The sequence below is a fragment of the Pantherophis guttatus genome, chromosome 2 (genome assembly GCF_059756535.1).
Source record: "Pantherophis guttatus breed Tessera chromosome 2, ASM5975653v1, whole genome shotgun sequence".
NCBI lineage: Eukaryota > Metazoa > Chordata > Lepidosauria > Squamata > Colubridae > Pantherophis > Pantherophis guttatus.
This window is the reverse complement of record NC_142064.1, coordinates 46,818,304-46,833,267: the sequence shown is the minus strand read 5'-3', so window position 1 is coordinate 46,833,267 and position 14,964 is coordinate 46,818,304. Positions and strand designations below refer to the sequence as shown.

Here is a 14,964-nt window from a genome sequence, read left to right as displayed (position 1 = left end):
TTCTTATAAAGGCACTGAAACCAGGCCTCTTGCAGTATAAATATTGCCATTCCTAAATTACAGAGTTACTGCAAAGACTGAAAATATTCAATAATTGAACATGACATAAGGGAAGTCAAAAGACAACTAATATATAGATGTTGACATGCCTGAATATTTTTTTAAAAGCAGAGTTCCAGTTTTGGGATGTCTGATAACGCTGATTATCTTTAAACATTGTCCACCAGTATGCATTAATAAAAAATCAATGATATGCCTATTTTCTATATGGGGTTATGCCCATACATTCAATGATGAAACAGTAATTTCATAAAATTGGTTTTGTTGCAACTTCTTTTCATTTGAAAACACGACAAATGACAGCATGTACAGATATATAAAATTACAATCATGAATGTAAACAGACCAGCTGTTTCTGCTTTTATAAAGCCCTGTTATCCTTCTATAGGACTATACTTTTAAACAGTATTCTGCAGAAACCTATGTGGCAAATATTTTTTTTTTTTTTAAAAAAAGAATCTTTGGATAGTATGTAAACAGGAAATAAATTCATAAATAATGCAATCAAAATTAATTCATGCCTATACTAAAGCATAGGTTAGAATAATCTTGCCCAAATTCCAGATATTGATGTAAACAAAGAATGTGGTAAATCATGTATATACTGTCCATAACTGATTCCCAAAATGTCTCATATCCAAGTAGGAAAAAGTAAGAGGTACTTCTACACCAAGACTGACTGACTGAGGTGTCATCTTAGGGCAAGATACTAATTTATATGACTTTTTGGACAATACCCTATTTAATTACTACTGTGAAATCTCATTAGAGGTACCTCGATATAATAGGAAAGACATGATGCTTCCAGAAGCCATATTTAAATTGAAACATGGAGAAAGATTACAGTCTAAACCTTTCACTTGACAGATGAATGACTATACAGAATAGAGAAAAGACCAAGATTTTGTTCCTTATACAACTGCTGCTGACAGAGAAAATAATTGGCATAGAGTGAGAATGAGTTTTTAACTTAGTAGTGAGCATGCATGAAATAGAAATAAAATATTTTGCTATGAAACCATTAGCTCTGCTATATTAGCATTAAAAATGTTCTCTTTTTAATTTGGTTTTTGGTGGCCCTGACTAGTCAAGTTAGAATAAATCTTCAGTGAGGCTGATCTGTGAACTGAAACCAAATTTAACTTTTAACGATACAATTGTACAATATTATATAGATGCTATTAGTGCTTATATGACTCAAAATATATGACACATTAGCTTTAGAGTATTAATTTCTACAGCAGGTTGTTCAATTTTCTTTGCATTTTCCAAGTCCCAGAATCTAAACAGTTTTCATCTATAAGTCAAACAACATGCAGGAGTACTAGAAATAAAGTATAAATTACTAAATTCTAGTTTAGGGATCAGTATTCAGAAAAGTAGCCATTAATCAGAGCCATGTTAATATTTCTTGGTAATGAAAAAAGGCCTACTGTAAACTTTTAAAAGGCCTATTGTAAATCTATCCCCAAATAACAGCCTTTCATAAATCTTTGTCTCTTCTCCCTTTCTGCAATACAATACAATACTATACAATGGTAGGCAGTTTTGGTTTTGCATTGTGCGCATATTTTAGACAACAATGATGGAAATACTTTGTGCAGTTTTTACATTTAAGATATCAGTACCTTAAAATTATAAGTGTAAACTTTGTTGCTTTTTATATTTTAGAAAGGAAGTCACCTTCAACCTGAAAATATACAACTTATGCATTCCAGAAGTTATTTTATATACAATGAAACACTCTGTGTGGCAAATGTGATTTCAATAACTGCCTTTTTCTGTAAGGATTTGTTTGTTATAGAAGAGGCAATGAAGTGTTCCTTCAAGTTTTGACTGAAGTGCTTAATTCCTTTTCAGAAAGCATTTCACTACTAACATCACACTACTATTATTTAAATCCTTTTTGTCTTCTAATGGTACAATCAAATATCAGGAACTGAAGAGCAAGTGGCATCTGTACAGAAACAAAATACTATTTCAGTCAAATTTTAAGCTAAATTCATAACGCCTCATTTTGAGTTCAAAATAATTTCTACAAATGAGTTCAAAAATTTCTATAATACCCAGTCCATTGAAATTTGCACTGTACTGTAAATAACTGGGTTTAAATTCAGTATGGTGCTTTGTACACCATTAAAATACACGCTTATGTTTTGTGAACAAAACTAAATCAGAACAGCTGAAAGTCCTCTTAAGGCTTAAAACTAAGCTCCTTGCCAAACATGACTAGATCAAGAGTTTACTCACATTTTTCAATTATTTATATGTGTACTTATCCACTTCTTCGAATCACTCTTAAAACTAAAACCTCTGGATATGTGTTTTATACCACATATCAATTTAAAAATTGATAATCCTCCGCTGTTTACAAAATTGGCTTCACATATGGCTTTTAATCTGAACTTGCAATATTTAATGGAATTCCAAGAAAGGAAAGGGGATAGAAGCAAACTGAACAGTTTTGGCAAACGATAGGTAGTAAGAAAGTCAAGATACTATGAGCCACAATGTCACAAAATAGTTGAAAGTCACAAAATACTTTCAACTATAGTCACTTAAATCAAGATCTGAAAGATATGGGGGAACACTACATCTGGAACATTCAAAACAAGTAAAAGACCCTGAAAATGTGCTGAGCTTCATATTAAACATGATTATTATATAGTGCTGTAAAGGGCATCTCTTTTTTCAGTTTTTTCAAGTCACTGGTGCAAGCAAAAAAATGGTACAGTATTTCACTTCCATAGGTCAAACTATTTTTTCCATGTGTGTATTAACTGACTAAGCACAATTATAAACACAGATAGTCCTTGCTAAGTCCTTGCTTAACAAACATTTGTTCAATGATCATTCAAAATTATGATGCTCCTGAACAGAGACTTGCAACCCATGCAATTATAGCTGTTGCAGTGTGTGGTCACATGAATGCAATCTAGGTGCTGGCAAGCTTATAACAGATTGTCAAGTGCCGCACAATCATGTGATCGCCATTTGAAATCTTTCCTGCTGTCTTCCCTAGAAAGTCAATGGGAAGCCAGCAGGGAGGTCCCAAGGACTCCCTCTGGTTTCTGGGGGGCTGGAAATGGTCTATCCCAAAATCCATTGCAGCATGGGGTGTTTGCTGCCAGCCCCCAGAAACAAAAGGTAATGGGGGCTGGCTGCAAAGGCCCCATACTGCAAACATTCCATGCCAAAATCCTACTTGGATTTAAGGATGGACCATTTTCAGTCAATCCTTGCAGACTCTGCAAATACTCTGCAAACACTTATGCCAAAATTTTGCTGGGATTTTTGGATGGACCTTTTTCAGCCAGCCTCTCGAGAGCAAGGCAGAATTTCCCCAGTAGGCAGTTCTTTTGAGAGAAAAAGACTTGCCTATTGGACGGATGCAAGCCCATGTAGAGCATTATTTTTGCTCTGTCCACTTAATGATCTAGGAGATTACTTAATGACCACAACCAGGACTGCCAGATGACCAATTGTTGAATAAACGAGTTGTGCTGCTTTGCTTAATGACTGTTTCACTTAATGATTGAAGATTGTGATCTCAATTGGGTCTATAAGTCGAGAACTACCTGCACTTATATGTCAGTTAAAGTCAAAAAGTGTTGCCTACTAATGAAACATTTCTCATCTTTTTAATTCAATATTGATCAACAAGTTTAATTAGATAAAACAGAAAATCAGGTTTGTAAAGATTTCAATTAGATTAAAATTATATAAATTTGATTGTTAAAAGAAAAGTATGACCAATTAGAATCTTATTGATAGACAAGTCGCACCATGTCTAATGTTTTTAAATTGTATATTTAATAAAATTTATTTTTTTAAAAAAGCTTATTGATATGAGAACATGTAAACTTTTTCAAGCATTACTTACCTGAGGGCCTTCTCTCAACAGATCTCCGCCTTGCAGAGTCTTCAAACGTTGTTGGTTGGATTTTAGCAGGGGTATATGTATTTAAAGAACACTTTCTTTCTGTCATGGATTCAATAAATGATGGAGAACCTAAAAGATTAATGGGGGCAGGATAAGAAGTTCTGTAACAAAACCACATTATTTTTTTGAGCATTGCTACTAAGGAGAAATTTCCTAACAGTGAGAACAATCAACTAGGGGAATGGTTTGCCTTCAGAACTTGTGGGTGCCCCATCACTAGAGGCTTTCAAGAAGGGACTGGACAGCCATTTGTCTGAAACACTCTCCTGCTTGAGTAGGGGGCTGGACTAGATGACCTCCAAAGTCCCTTCCAACTCTAGTGATTCTATGTATGTAAATCTTTAGGAAATAAAATTACTCAACCGGACTTTGAGATGCCTCTTCTCTTTCAGTCCCTTAGATCATGAACCACACCACTGAAATGTTGGATAGATCATCTTTGGAATGGTAGTGGAAGTACACTTTCTGAAATTTTCAGTCATCAGTATGAGCAGCTGGATATTGTTCACTGTTGTATATTTAGGTGTAGGTTTACTCTTTTTAAAAAATTCATTAGATTTAAATCTTGTTCTTTCAGCATACATTATATATATTATCTTCTAGTGAGTTTCCAGGGAATGGAATCTGGGTCTTCTATTCTTGGTCTACACCTTACACCCTGTATATAGGTAGTCCTTGACTTATGACCATTCATACAGCGACTGTTCAAAATTACGACCAAATGGACTTACAACCCATGCCTGAAATTATGGCTGCTACAGGGCCTCTACAGTTGTGAACAAAATTTAAGCGCTTGGCAATCCACAGACCACAGGGAAGCTTGCAGCACCCCCCCCCACCTATCTCCCCTCCACCGTCCCACCTGATAAAGCAGGCCTTGGGCCTGCTTCCCACCCAGCTAGGTCCCACACTTTCCACCCTACCTCCCATTATGGATTGGTCACTCACTTTTTTTAAATAGCTCTCTGGCAAGCAGCCACTCTTCCATGGGACCTTTCTATACAGTGGAGATCATGTGACACCATCCTGAAAGTGGGTGCCATTTTGGAACAGCTACAATTCATTGTAGCCACTGCCAAAATGGCACTCACTTCCAGGCTGATGCCACATGGCCTCCACTGTTTAAGGAGGCCGGGTGGCAGAACAGCTGTTTACTGAAGATCTATCAAAAGATAAATGACTAATCTGTGATACGGGTGAGGAAGAGAGTGTGAGACTCAGCAGGTCAAAAAGCAGATCCAAGGCCTGAAGTGACTCAGGTGAGAAAGCAAGTCCAAGGCCTGTAAGAACTCAGTGTAGTGGGAAGCAGAGCATAGGGTGCTGCAGGAAGTGGTGAAGGCTTAGGACAGATCACATAAGAGCTGTGAAGATGCTGCAACTGGAACAGGGAGAACAGGGATTGGGTCATTAAGCAAGATGATCACATAGGTGTCTCACTTGACAACCATCACAACTTGCAACCGTAATAGGTAGACTCCATTACAGTTGTAAGTCAAGGACTACCTGTATTACAATATCACATAATTAGTACATGGAAAAGTTTGTAAATTCTGCTGGGTCTTCAGAGGTAGGTGAAGCTGATTTAAAAAATAATCTTGAACAAGAGAATGTTCAGAGGTGGAATAATGAAAGCAATTTAACTTTGGGGATCTTCAGTATTTGTAGAGGTGGAAATAACCTTTGTTATTATATATTATATTCTAAACATATAAATCTGACACTTGTATAGTATCGTTGCTAAGCAAGATTCAGCTGAGTTAATCTATCAAAATGCTAAAGCAAAGGAGAAATAAGAAATGCATATTTGTTTGGAAACTGTCTGTCATCCACTAAAGGACTGGCCATCAAAACCTGAGTTTTTCAACAAGCCTTAGGATGGAATATGTACTCCACATTGTTTGGAATCAAGTATTTTTAAATCTGTACAAACAAACAAGCAAATTAATACAATTGTAAGCTAGCCCCTTCTGTAATTGGAATTTCAGGACCTTAGACACTGTTTTGTACTGTATCTGTGTCTTAGATTCTGTTCTTCTAAACCTTAGATATATAAAGAGATATGTAAGCAACTCAAAGTGCTAATTCTGATATTTTAATGAATTGTTTACACTTAGCAATGTTTTGCAGTTTGAAAAATAGAACATATAGTAAATAATTACGAAATGAAGCTGTAGATGTATGTGGAAAATTTTCACACGAGGTTGAGGCTGTAATTGAGGCAAGAAATTCATCCACTTGCTTTAAAGACAAGGAGTTATGGAGAGTTTCTAGAGGACAAATTGAAGGCACCATGGAATATAATTCAAAGCCTAAAAAAGAAAAAAACCCACAGATTTTCACCATAAAAGTCCAGAAGCACTGAATTCTTTTTTGGATAGTAAAGTGATCTACAGAATTTTAAAGCTACAATAGGGAAAAAAACAACAACCCTAGGCCATGTGTAATGAAATACTTTTCAACACAGCAAACTTCTGATTTGACAAATCTTTGTTCTCATCAAAATTTTGCCTGATTCTACAATGTAAATTTTCAGAAATATTGCATGTCAAACATGAGAATAAAGAATGGCCAAAAATCACTCTGACTCTCACTCAAATATATAAATACATATAAATACACTGAATATACCAGTAAATACACTGACCACTTCACAAACTAAAGTAATACTTAGACCAGGTTATTTCACATGAAGCTCATAATTTTATATAAACTTAATAAAACATGCATTTTTAAATTAGGCAGCTATTTAACCATCACTAATACAGCTATAGTTACAGTCACATATATATATATGCATTTTAGCAGAAGCTCTATTTAAGAATTAATTAAGTTAATGATGCAATATATCCTAAGACTATTTCTATAACCAATAAAACTGCATTTCACACCCAAATAGGAAAATAATTTGAAAGTTTTTAAATTATACAATTCTGAGTTAAATTTTAAGAACGATCCTTTCATAAAACATCAACATGCAAGATTTAACATGTATTAAATATTACCTGCTTCATTAATTATACAAAAACTATTTTAGACAAAACTACAGGTATTCTAGTATTTAATGAGTAAGAAAACTTAACTAACAAATAAATATTTGATTGTGTGGGTATGTATACATACAGACATATATGAGAGATTTGAAGGAGTTTCATGAACTGATTGTGACAGTGCCCCACAAAATGATGTCCATATATTATATTGTTTAAAGAATGAAACTGAATTTCATTCAATTTAGATTGCCGAATTATTTTCAAGGCATTTGTTTCAAAAACAGGACTGTAACTGAAGTAGTTGTTCAAGGACACATTTAAAATGTAATATTAATGTTAACTCACAATCTCTCAATGATTTCAATACCACTTTTGCCTCCTTAATTTTTTAAACCTATAATATTTCATATGTAAAGTAATATTTATTAAAGATATTTGGGAATTTGGTTTAATCTTAGCAATTAAGTTTCTATGTATAATTCAAATTAATTGTATTCAATGCTTGGTAAAATAAACTACAACAGTATACATGCAACAAGCGCAAACCCTTTCTTTGCATTACAGTAAATTCCACAAGAACTGCAGCTTTTCTTTACCAGAGAAAAATCTATAAGCACAAGTAACTCCAGGATTACAAGAAGGAATTTTATAACAAACTATTTTTTTGTCTTAAAGAGACCATGCCTATCCAAATGCTTAAGATATCAGTACCTTGGAAAAAATGTATAGGAAAAATGTATTATAATTAGTGTGTCTCTGTGGCTATACAGTGGGAACTAAGTAGTCACACATATACTCAACCTTTAGCAATTCTACTATCTAATTATCAAATGCTTTTTAGATATTTCCTAAGAGGCTGTTTCTGTGAAAAAGAAAAAAAGAAAACTTTCTTCTTAAGTTTATGTCTTTAAAACAAGCCCAGCTTTAATTAAACAATAGTTCTAGAGTAATTTTTATTGCAATACATATCTGTATCTCAACATGGAAGACAATGAAAGGGTTAGCGCAGCAACAAAAAGCCACCCTACCATCTTACGTTTGAAAGCTATAAAGACATACCACTGGAGCCTAGAAATTCCTCAGAGGAAACCGACCAGCACCTATAGAGGTCTGGATGCTCTGCATAAGAGGCCCAGAAAATAAGGTAAAGCACTGTCAGTATGTACTGATTTCACCATATTTCTTGTACTCAAGATGAGAAAAGGGGAAAGACTGAAAAAAGGTTAGGGTTACCAAAGTTGAGAGCGGGGTGGGGGGTGGGGGGGGGAAGGCTCCAATGAAAAGATGAAGAAAAGACAATAAATCACACTTCTGTCCCTAAGAGTCACTATGAATGAATCGGAGAGTATCTTTAAGGTTCAAATAAATACCTAAAGCATGCAATAAATTATTAAAGATACTAAGAAACATATAAAATAGATCAGAGAAAGCTCTGTAATGTAGTTGTGCATAATATACAAAGTATATTAAGAACACAATTTAGGTGAAATGCATTTAGCTATTAAACAGAATTTTCTTAATTATGCAAATACCGGCATGTAATAGTTAACATTAAAAATCCAACTTTGTTGCTTTGCATGACTGCACTAAGCTTCTCTCTCTTTTTAGATAGTTTAATTTTAAGAGTTCAAACATGTTTTTAAATTTCCAAATTCATACAGTATTTATAATATATAGAAACTGTCTTTATAAATATTTTTCATAACTAAAGTAGATCTGTTATAGGTAGTCCTTGCTTTCTGACTGCTGTTTAACAACCATTTGAAGTTATGATGGACTCAAAAAGTTACAACTGTCTTCAAGTTACTATTGCTGCAACACTCTATGGTCACATGATCACAGTTCTGGTCAGTGGTGAAATCTAAAATTTGTTACTACCGGTTTTGTGGGCATGGGTTGGTAGGGTGGTGGGAATGTGACTAGGTGGGCGTGGCCTTTTTTTTTTTTTTTTACTTTTAAAACCATTTTTTCTACAACCTCTTCGGGGAAGAGGTTGTAAAAAAATGCTTTCAAAAGGCTCTGACGATCCCAGCTGAGTTGCCTGATCAGCAGAGGCTTTTTTCTTTTAAAAGCCTCTGCTGATCAGGCAACTCAGCTGGGATCGTCAGAGGCTTTTAAAAGGAAAAAAGCCTCTGCCGATCAGGCAACTCAGCTTGGATCGTCAGAGGCTTTTAAAAGGAGAAAGGAGGTTGTAGAAAAAATGCTTTAAAAAGCCTTTGACGATCCCAGCTGAGCCGCGCGATCATCAGAGGCTTTTTTTTAAATTTTAAAAGCATTTTTTTTGAGCAAAGAGGTTGTAGAAAAAATGCTTTTAAAAATTAAAAAAAAAGAAAGCCTCTGATGATTGCATGGCTCAGCTGGGCATGGGGGGGGGGCAGGGATTTTTGCTACCAGTTCTCTGAACCATCCGCCTCCGTCGCTACTGGATCGGGCGATCCGGTCTGAACCGGGAGTATTTCAGGTGCTTGACAATTTACAACCTGGTACACTATTCTGTGGTCACATGATCACGTTTTACAACCTTTTTTTGCCATTTTCTGGCAAAAAACACCCATTGGATAAGCTTGGAGTTACAAACGTGATTTGCTTAACCACCATTTAATTTGTTTAACAACCACAGTGACTCACTTAACAATCATTGTAAAAACAGTCATAAAATCAAGTCCAGTCACATGGTGATTCGACTTCTGACCACAACGACTTCTGACAAAAATTCCAGGCTCAACTATTATCATAAGGCAAGTACTTCTTGCATTTTAGATTGTTTCTAATAATCAAATGTATCAAAGAGTTAACTGTAGTTCTGTAACTTCAGTATGAACCCACATTTCTTTTTACATATTGACGTTTCTTACTTAATACTACTGGAAAGTTTTGAATTATGGTTTGAGGGCAGCATTATTATTGTGGGGCAGTCAGTTCAGTTTCTGTAATAAAAGGATTGACTATGGCAAAGTTTGTGCAAATTGTTTCATATGGGAACAGAAAAAGGATGTTTTTCCACAACATCTAATTTTAACAACAAAACCAGTTTTGAATTTGTTCACAATCTTCACGGGAATGCAACTATATATTGATTAATATATATTGATTAAAAAAACCCTGGATTCACCATAATGAGAAAAAGATTCAAATAAGGGAAACAACTTGTGTTATTGTTAGTACAGTGTACCGTTTTAACTTTTATTTTAATGCAATGCAGTTTCACGAAAGATGATTGATAGATTTCATTTTAAATGACAATTTAAATTAACAGAGTGCTCTTATTGATAGCTGTTAATGAAATTAAATAAACAGTACCCCAAGTTTAAAGGCAGTGTAGCTTGGGGTGCTAGAGACAAAAAGAAGTAGAAATGCCTTTTCTTTTTTGCCTTCTGCAATTCCCAACACCATTTGATGGTTGCTATTGGAAACAAAATGCTTAAGAAAATGCACTTTGACCTGATTTAGCAAGACATTTTTTTTATGCTGTGGTACAAAGGTTCAGATGAAAATATCTAATGCAGCAAGAAGGCAAAGAATATTATGAAGAGAGTCCAAGGAGCTTTAAGATCCGAATGTTTTTTAAAAAACATGTATTAAGATGTATTCATTGTGTCAGTCATTTGGATGAATGTGTATAATTAGATCTGAATTATTCTTTCATATTACTTCCCCAAAAGATTTGATATGTGAATTAAAAAAATGAAATTAATATATGAAAAGGGATTAATCAATTGCCATACCTAATAATTGGACAAATGTCTTATGTGCTTAAGATGGAATGTAGAAAGATAGTGGGATAATAATATCCATCCCATTTTGTGGAGGATGAAGCAAGGGAATATTTTTTTTTTTAAATAAAAGCAAAACATACCATTGGTTGGGTGTCGAGCAAATGTGATAGAAAACCTTTTAACAGCAGAACCACGTGTGGTGTCTGAGAAAGAGAAAAACAGGTACCTGAAATTCAAACCAGCTACCAGAAGAGGGACATTTCAAGAAAAGACAGGAAGGTGGGAAGAAGGGAAATAAAAAAAGGTTAGAATTAAGTGGCATGCAAAAGGTATTGAAAAAAGTGCACAGGCCAAATAGATTTAAAAATAACCTTTGCTTGATATTAACTAGGATTTTAATGGAGTGCATGGACTTAAAGGAGTAACTGCAAATTTGATGCACAAAATGATGCGTGATTGGCATTTGATGTTCAGGTAGTGACAGCAGAAAAAAAGGTGTATGTGTTTTTTATTCTCAAACATGTTAGGAAAATGTTGCAATACCATTCAAAATTTGGTGCTGTCATTTCCATTAACTGTCCAAAGCCTAAACTATAATTTAAAAATATTTATATTTTTTATTGTTTCATTCCTGATCAATTTCAAGAATTTCCAAAATATATTTTTCAAAACACTTTTGAAGTGATACTTCGAAATGTTAATATTTTGTACAGATTGTATCTCTTAAAGCTTTTATTCAGAAGATGATATATTACAGAAGAACTGAAGAAACATTAACTTCAACCTAATGCTGAAAAGATAGGCAGTAAGATTCACTGTATTTAATAGTGACAAATAATAACCTACCCTTCTTCTCAGTCAAAAGATTTAGGCCTTTTTAAAAAGTGTTCCTCAGTGTGCAAGATAGTGGGCATGTGTAAATGTAAATGCATGTGCGAATGTGTGCACATACCATCTATGCAGCCAGAAGTAGTCAGCTTTTTACGATGAGTACGAGCATAATCCTGTAGATTGGGTGCACTTGAAGACCCCCCGAGCACTGAGGCGCTAAACAGGCTTGCACAGTGAGACCCTGATGGGAGTTAGAGAAAATACATACAAAAACCAGGTGTTCTTCTATTCACATTGGGATGCATGCAGCATGCAAGCATTTTGCTCTTACCACACAAAAGGCACCTTGTGGCATTGCCTTGGATAGATCTGCATTATGCTTGTAGCATCTTAGTGATATTTACAGTAATTTCCTATAATTTGTGTTTAAAGTTCTTTTTACCAAAGATAAGGCTGTCCTTAAATGAAGGATAAAACAAACTTGGCAAAGGAAAAAGGTGGCAGTGTAAAATAAAAAAGATTGGAATTATTAAAGTTAGATTTCAGAAACTGTACTTAAACTGGGAAAAAAAAATGAAGACAGAATTGTAGATGCAGCAGAACTGAACACATGTTCATATGCAAATTTTCCTGGAATTCTTAAGTATTTCTCAAACAATCTGCTTGTGGCTTACGTCCATTTGGGTCTTTGGTAGATGGATCCCATGAAATATGCCCAGTAGCTAAATTCAGTCTACTTGTATTGAAATATATCAATTTCAAATTAATATTGAAATTGTATAAACAACTGTGTTTTTGCTAATAATTAAAAAATCTTACTTATAAAAAGTAATATTGATATACAATTACAAGGTTATTTTTCTGTGGCATATCTATCACTAATTCACATTTAAAAGTTACAAAAGAGGCTACTGTAGATGCAATTTATTTTTTTCAACTATTGATAAAATGTGTTTCTCAATGGAACTTGTAACAGGATAAATTTCCTATTTAAAAACTGGTCTATATCATTTTAACCATATGCCCCTAACTGCAAGGAGTTGCAGTAGCTATTAATGACCTAACCAACATTACTAGCACCTGTGATGATGAAACTCATCCAGTGTTGAGTGCCACAGCTGTAGCAAAAAATTTTGAAGCAAAGTTATACCTTTACTTATACATATAAATAGATCAGGCGGTTTTTCTTTTACCCTGATAATGTGATATAGCATAGAGATGAAGATTGAAAATTAGAAAAAGTAAATTCCAAAAACCAAGAGCACCTGTTGCATATGCATTTTTCTAAGGAAATTTCTGATATGATTAATACCAAATAAAGGCTGCATTGAAGGAGTACAGAATTTAGCAGAGAAATTACAGAATTTTTAACCGGTTACGTGTCAAGTTATTTGACAATATTTATAATTTTGTATGTTCTGAAAGTGTTATACAAACTGGATAATCTATATCTAACAACACAAATCACTAACAATGCACTACTGACAAATATTAGGTTGTAGAAAGTGAATGCTGAGCCCGAAAACCCTCTACATTTGCTGTGTTAGACCAGTTTCACTGAGCTAGTTCTCATTCCCATTCAAAAGAGTGTATAAAAAGAGTTTTTAGCCTTGAAAACTGGTAACTTGTGATGACTTTTTCCTCTCTTCCTTCATCAACCCTTTTTGGTTTTGTGAAATCTTTTACTATAAATCTATAAAGCACAAATGGTTTTGTTGGCTTCTGATTTTATTGCAACCCATCTTGGAAATCATTTTAGATGAAGGAGGAGGCAATAATGCTTTCAATAATATTACCGATAATACAGTAAAGTATGATTTAATAAAGTATCCTTTTGCAGTACTATTTAGAAAACAGTATCTGGACTAAAATAAAATGTGCTATAAGACAGCAGTTACAATAGCTATCTATGTTTATACATTGAAAGCTGTAGTTGATGGAATTTGGGGTAGTGCAAAGAACTTTTACTATTGTTTTAAAAGAAAAGGGAAGATAGCAAATAAAAAAAATTAAAAGGAATGGCTTGATTTTCAAGAGCATCTTACTTGATACAAAGGAATATCAACCCAGTAATCTTCGTTTGTTTTTGTTATTGATCCAATAATCAGTTGGTATTAAAATTACTGTGATGCCAAATTGCAAACCTACAAGGTTATCCGAACAATATTAAAAACCAGGATACTTCCATTTCAAAGAATCAGGATTTTATTAGATGTACATACCTATAGTACTGGTCTTTTGTTCCACGATTGTTCTTGGAGGTCGAAAGAGACTATTATTTTCTGATGGTGCCTGGACATAAGAAAGAGATAAATAAGGAAAGCAGTCTAATGGGCTGGTTGAATCCATTAAACTTGAAACAGCCGCCTGCTAAGACAGACAAGTATTAAAAAGCCATACAATGGGTTAGTAGAAATACCAACATAATATGAAAGATCATGCAATTATTGCTGAAGGAGTTCCATTTCACTCATGAGATCCTTGCAATGAAGTGGTGCAAGCAGGCATTCATGATAAAACAGGACAGACACCAAGAAAATTATGAAAACATAGATAACTGTATCGTTTTAGTTTAGTTTACCAAATGAATACTCCTAAACTGCGCCTGTATTGGAAGGGGGGAAAAAAAGAGGAAATACAGACAGGCTGATGAAGTCACCATACAATCACTGAACCATATGCAGCCCTACCAGAATGAATTTCTGATGTTCAAAATTAACACTTATTCTCTACATCAAAATATTTTAAACAGCCAAGAACAAACAGAAACAATGTAGTTTCTAAAGAAAAGTTTTCACAACAGAACACCATCCATTGTTTAGTATAAACCATACAACTGCTTTAAGGTATTAGCCTTTTGACTAACATATTTAACTAAATATACAATGTTGTATTCATTTTCCCATTTCAGCATATTTTATGTGACAATGGGTGAAGTGCTGAAGGAAGAATGAGGAGGAGAAGGAGAAGGAGAAGAAGGGAACGGAAGGAAAAAAAAGTATATTCAGTTAAGGTGTGGAGAAAATAATGATTAGTACTAATGATTTTTTTTCCTGCACAGTTAATGGCAACTGAAAATATTATCTATTTCTAACCCCAAATTATCATAATCCAATTATTTCCAATGTCAGCAAAAAAAAAAAAAAAAAACCATTTAGATTTGCCTGCCACCAAATTAGATGCTGCTGCTTTTATTTCTTTAGGAAAAAAAGCTTTGAAGGACAGCTAAGCCAGAGCTTAGGTCTGTTTCATTAGGCTACAACCCATAATAATCCATATAGTGCTGGAAGCAACCAATTCCATAACCAATTCTGTGAAAATTGTGTAGGAAAAAACAAACAAAAATAAGACATGCACTTGCTTTTTTCCCCCCAGGCATTTTTGGAAGTAATTATTATTTTTAAAATCATATTTTAATGACAGG

General features: G+C 34.2%; 1 protein-coding gene across 13 annotated transcripts in view; it reads right to left on the bottom strand.

The window, feature by feature from the left end:
• Positions 1-1,768: 1,768 nt before the first annotated feature.
• Positions 1,769-14,964, bottom strand: part of PPIP5K2 (diphosphoinositol pentakisphosphate kinase 2) — a 63,364-nt gene continuing 50,168 nt past the window's right edge. For 4 of the 13 annotated variants that reach the window (XR_015732164.1, XM_034432698.2, XM_034432701.2 and 1 more), the window contains 4 exons: positions 13,763-13,832; positions 6,163-6,312; positions 3,944-4,072; positions 1,769-2,017 (listed from right to left, as the gene is read on the bottom strand). Coding sequence is in view for 12 of the 13 variants with exons in the window: in XM_034432698.2 (XP_034288589.1) it covers positions 1,986-2,017; positions 3,944-4,072; positions 6,163-6,312; positions 13,763-13,832 (381 nt within the window). In the remaining variant the exon portion in view is untranslated. Of the gene's footprint in view, positions 2,018-3,943; positions 4,073-6,162; positions 6,313-7,904; positions 8,113-10,849; positions 10,952-11,661; positions 11,782-13,762; positions 13,833-14,964 lie in introns of those variants that run through there. The other 9 variants (XM_034432695.2, XM_034432699.2, XM_087885936.1 and 6 more) reach the window with 5 other exon arrangements.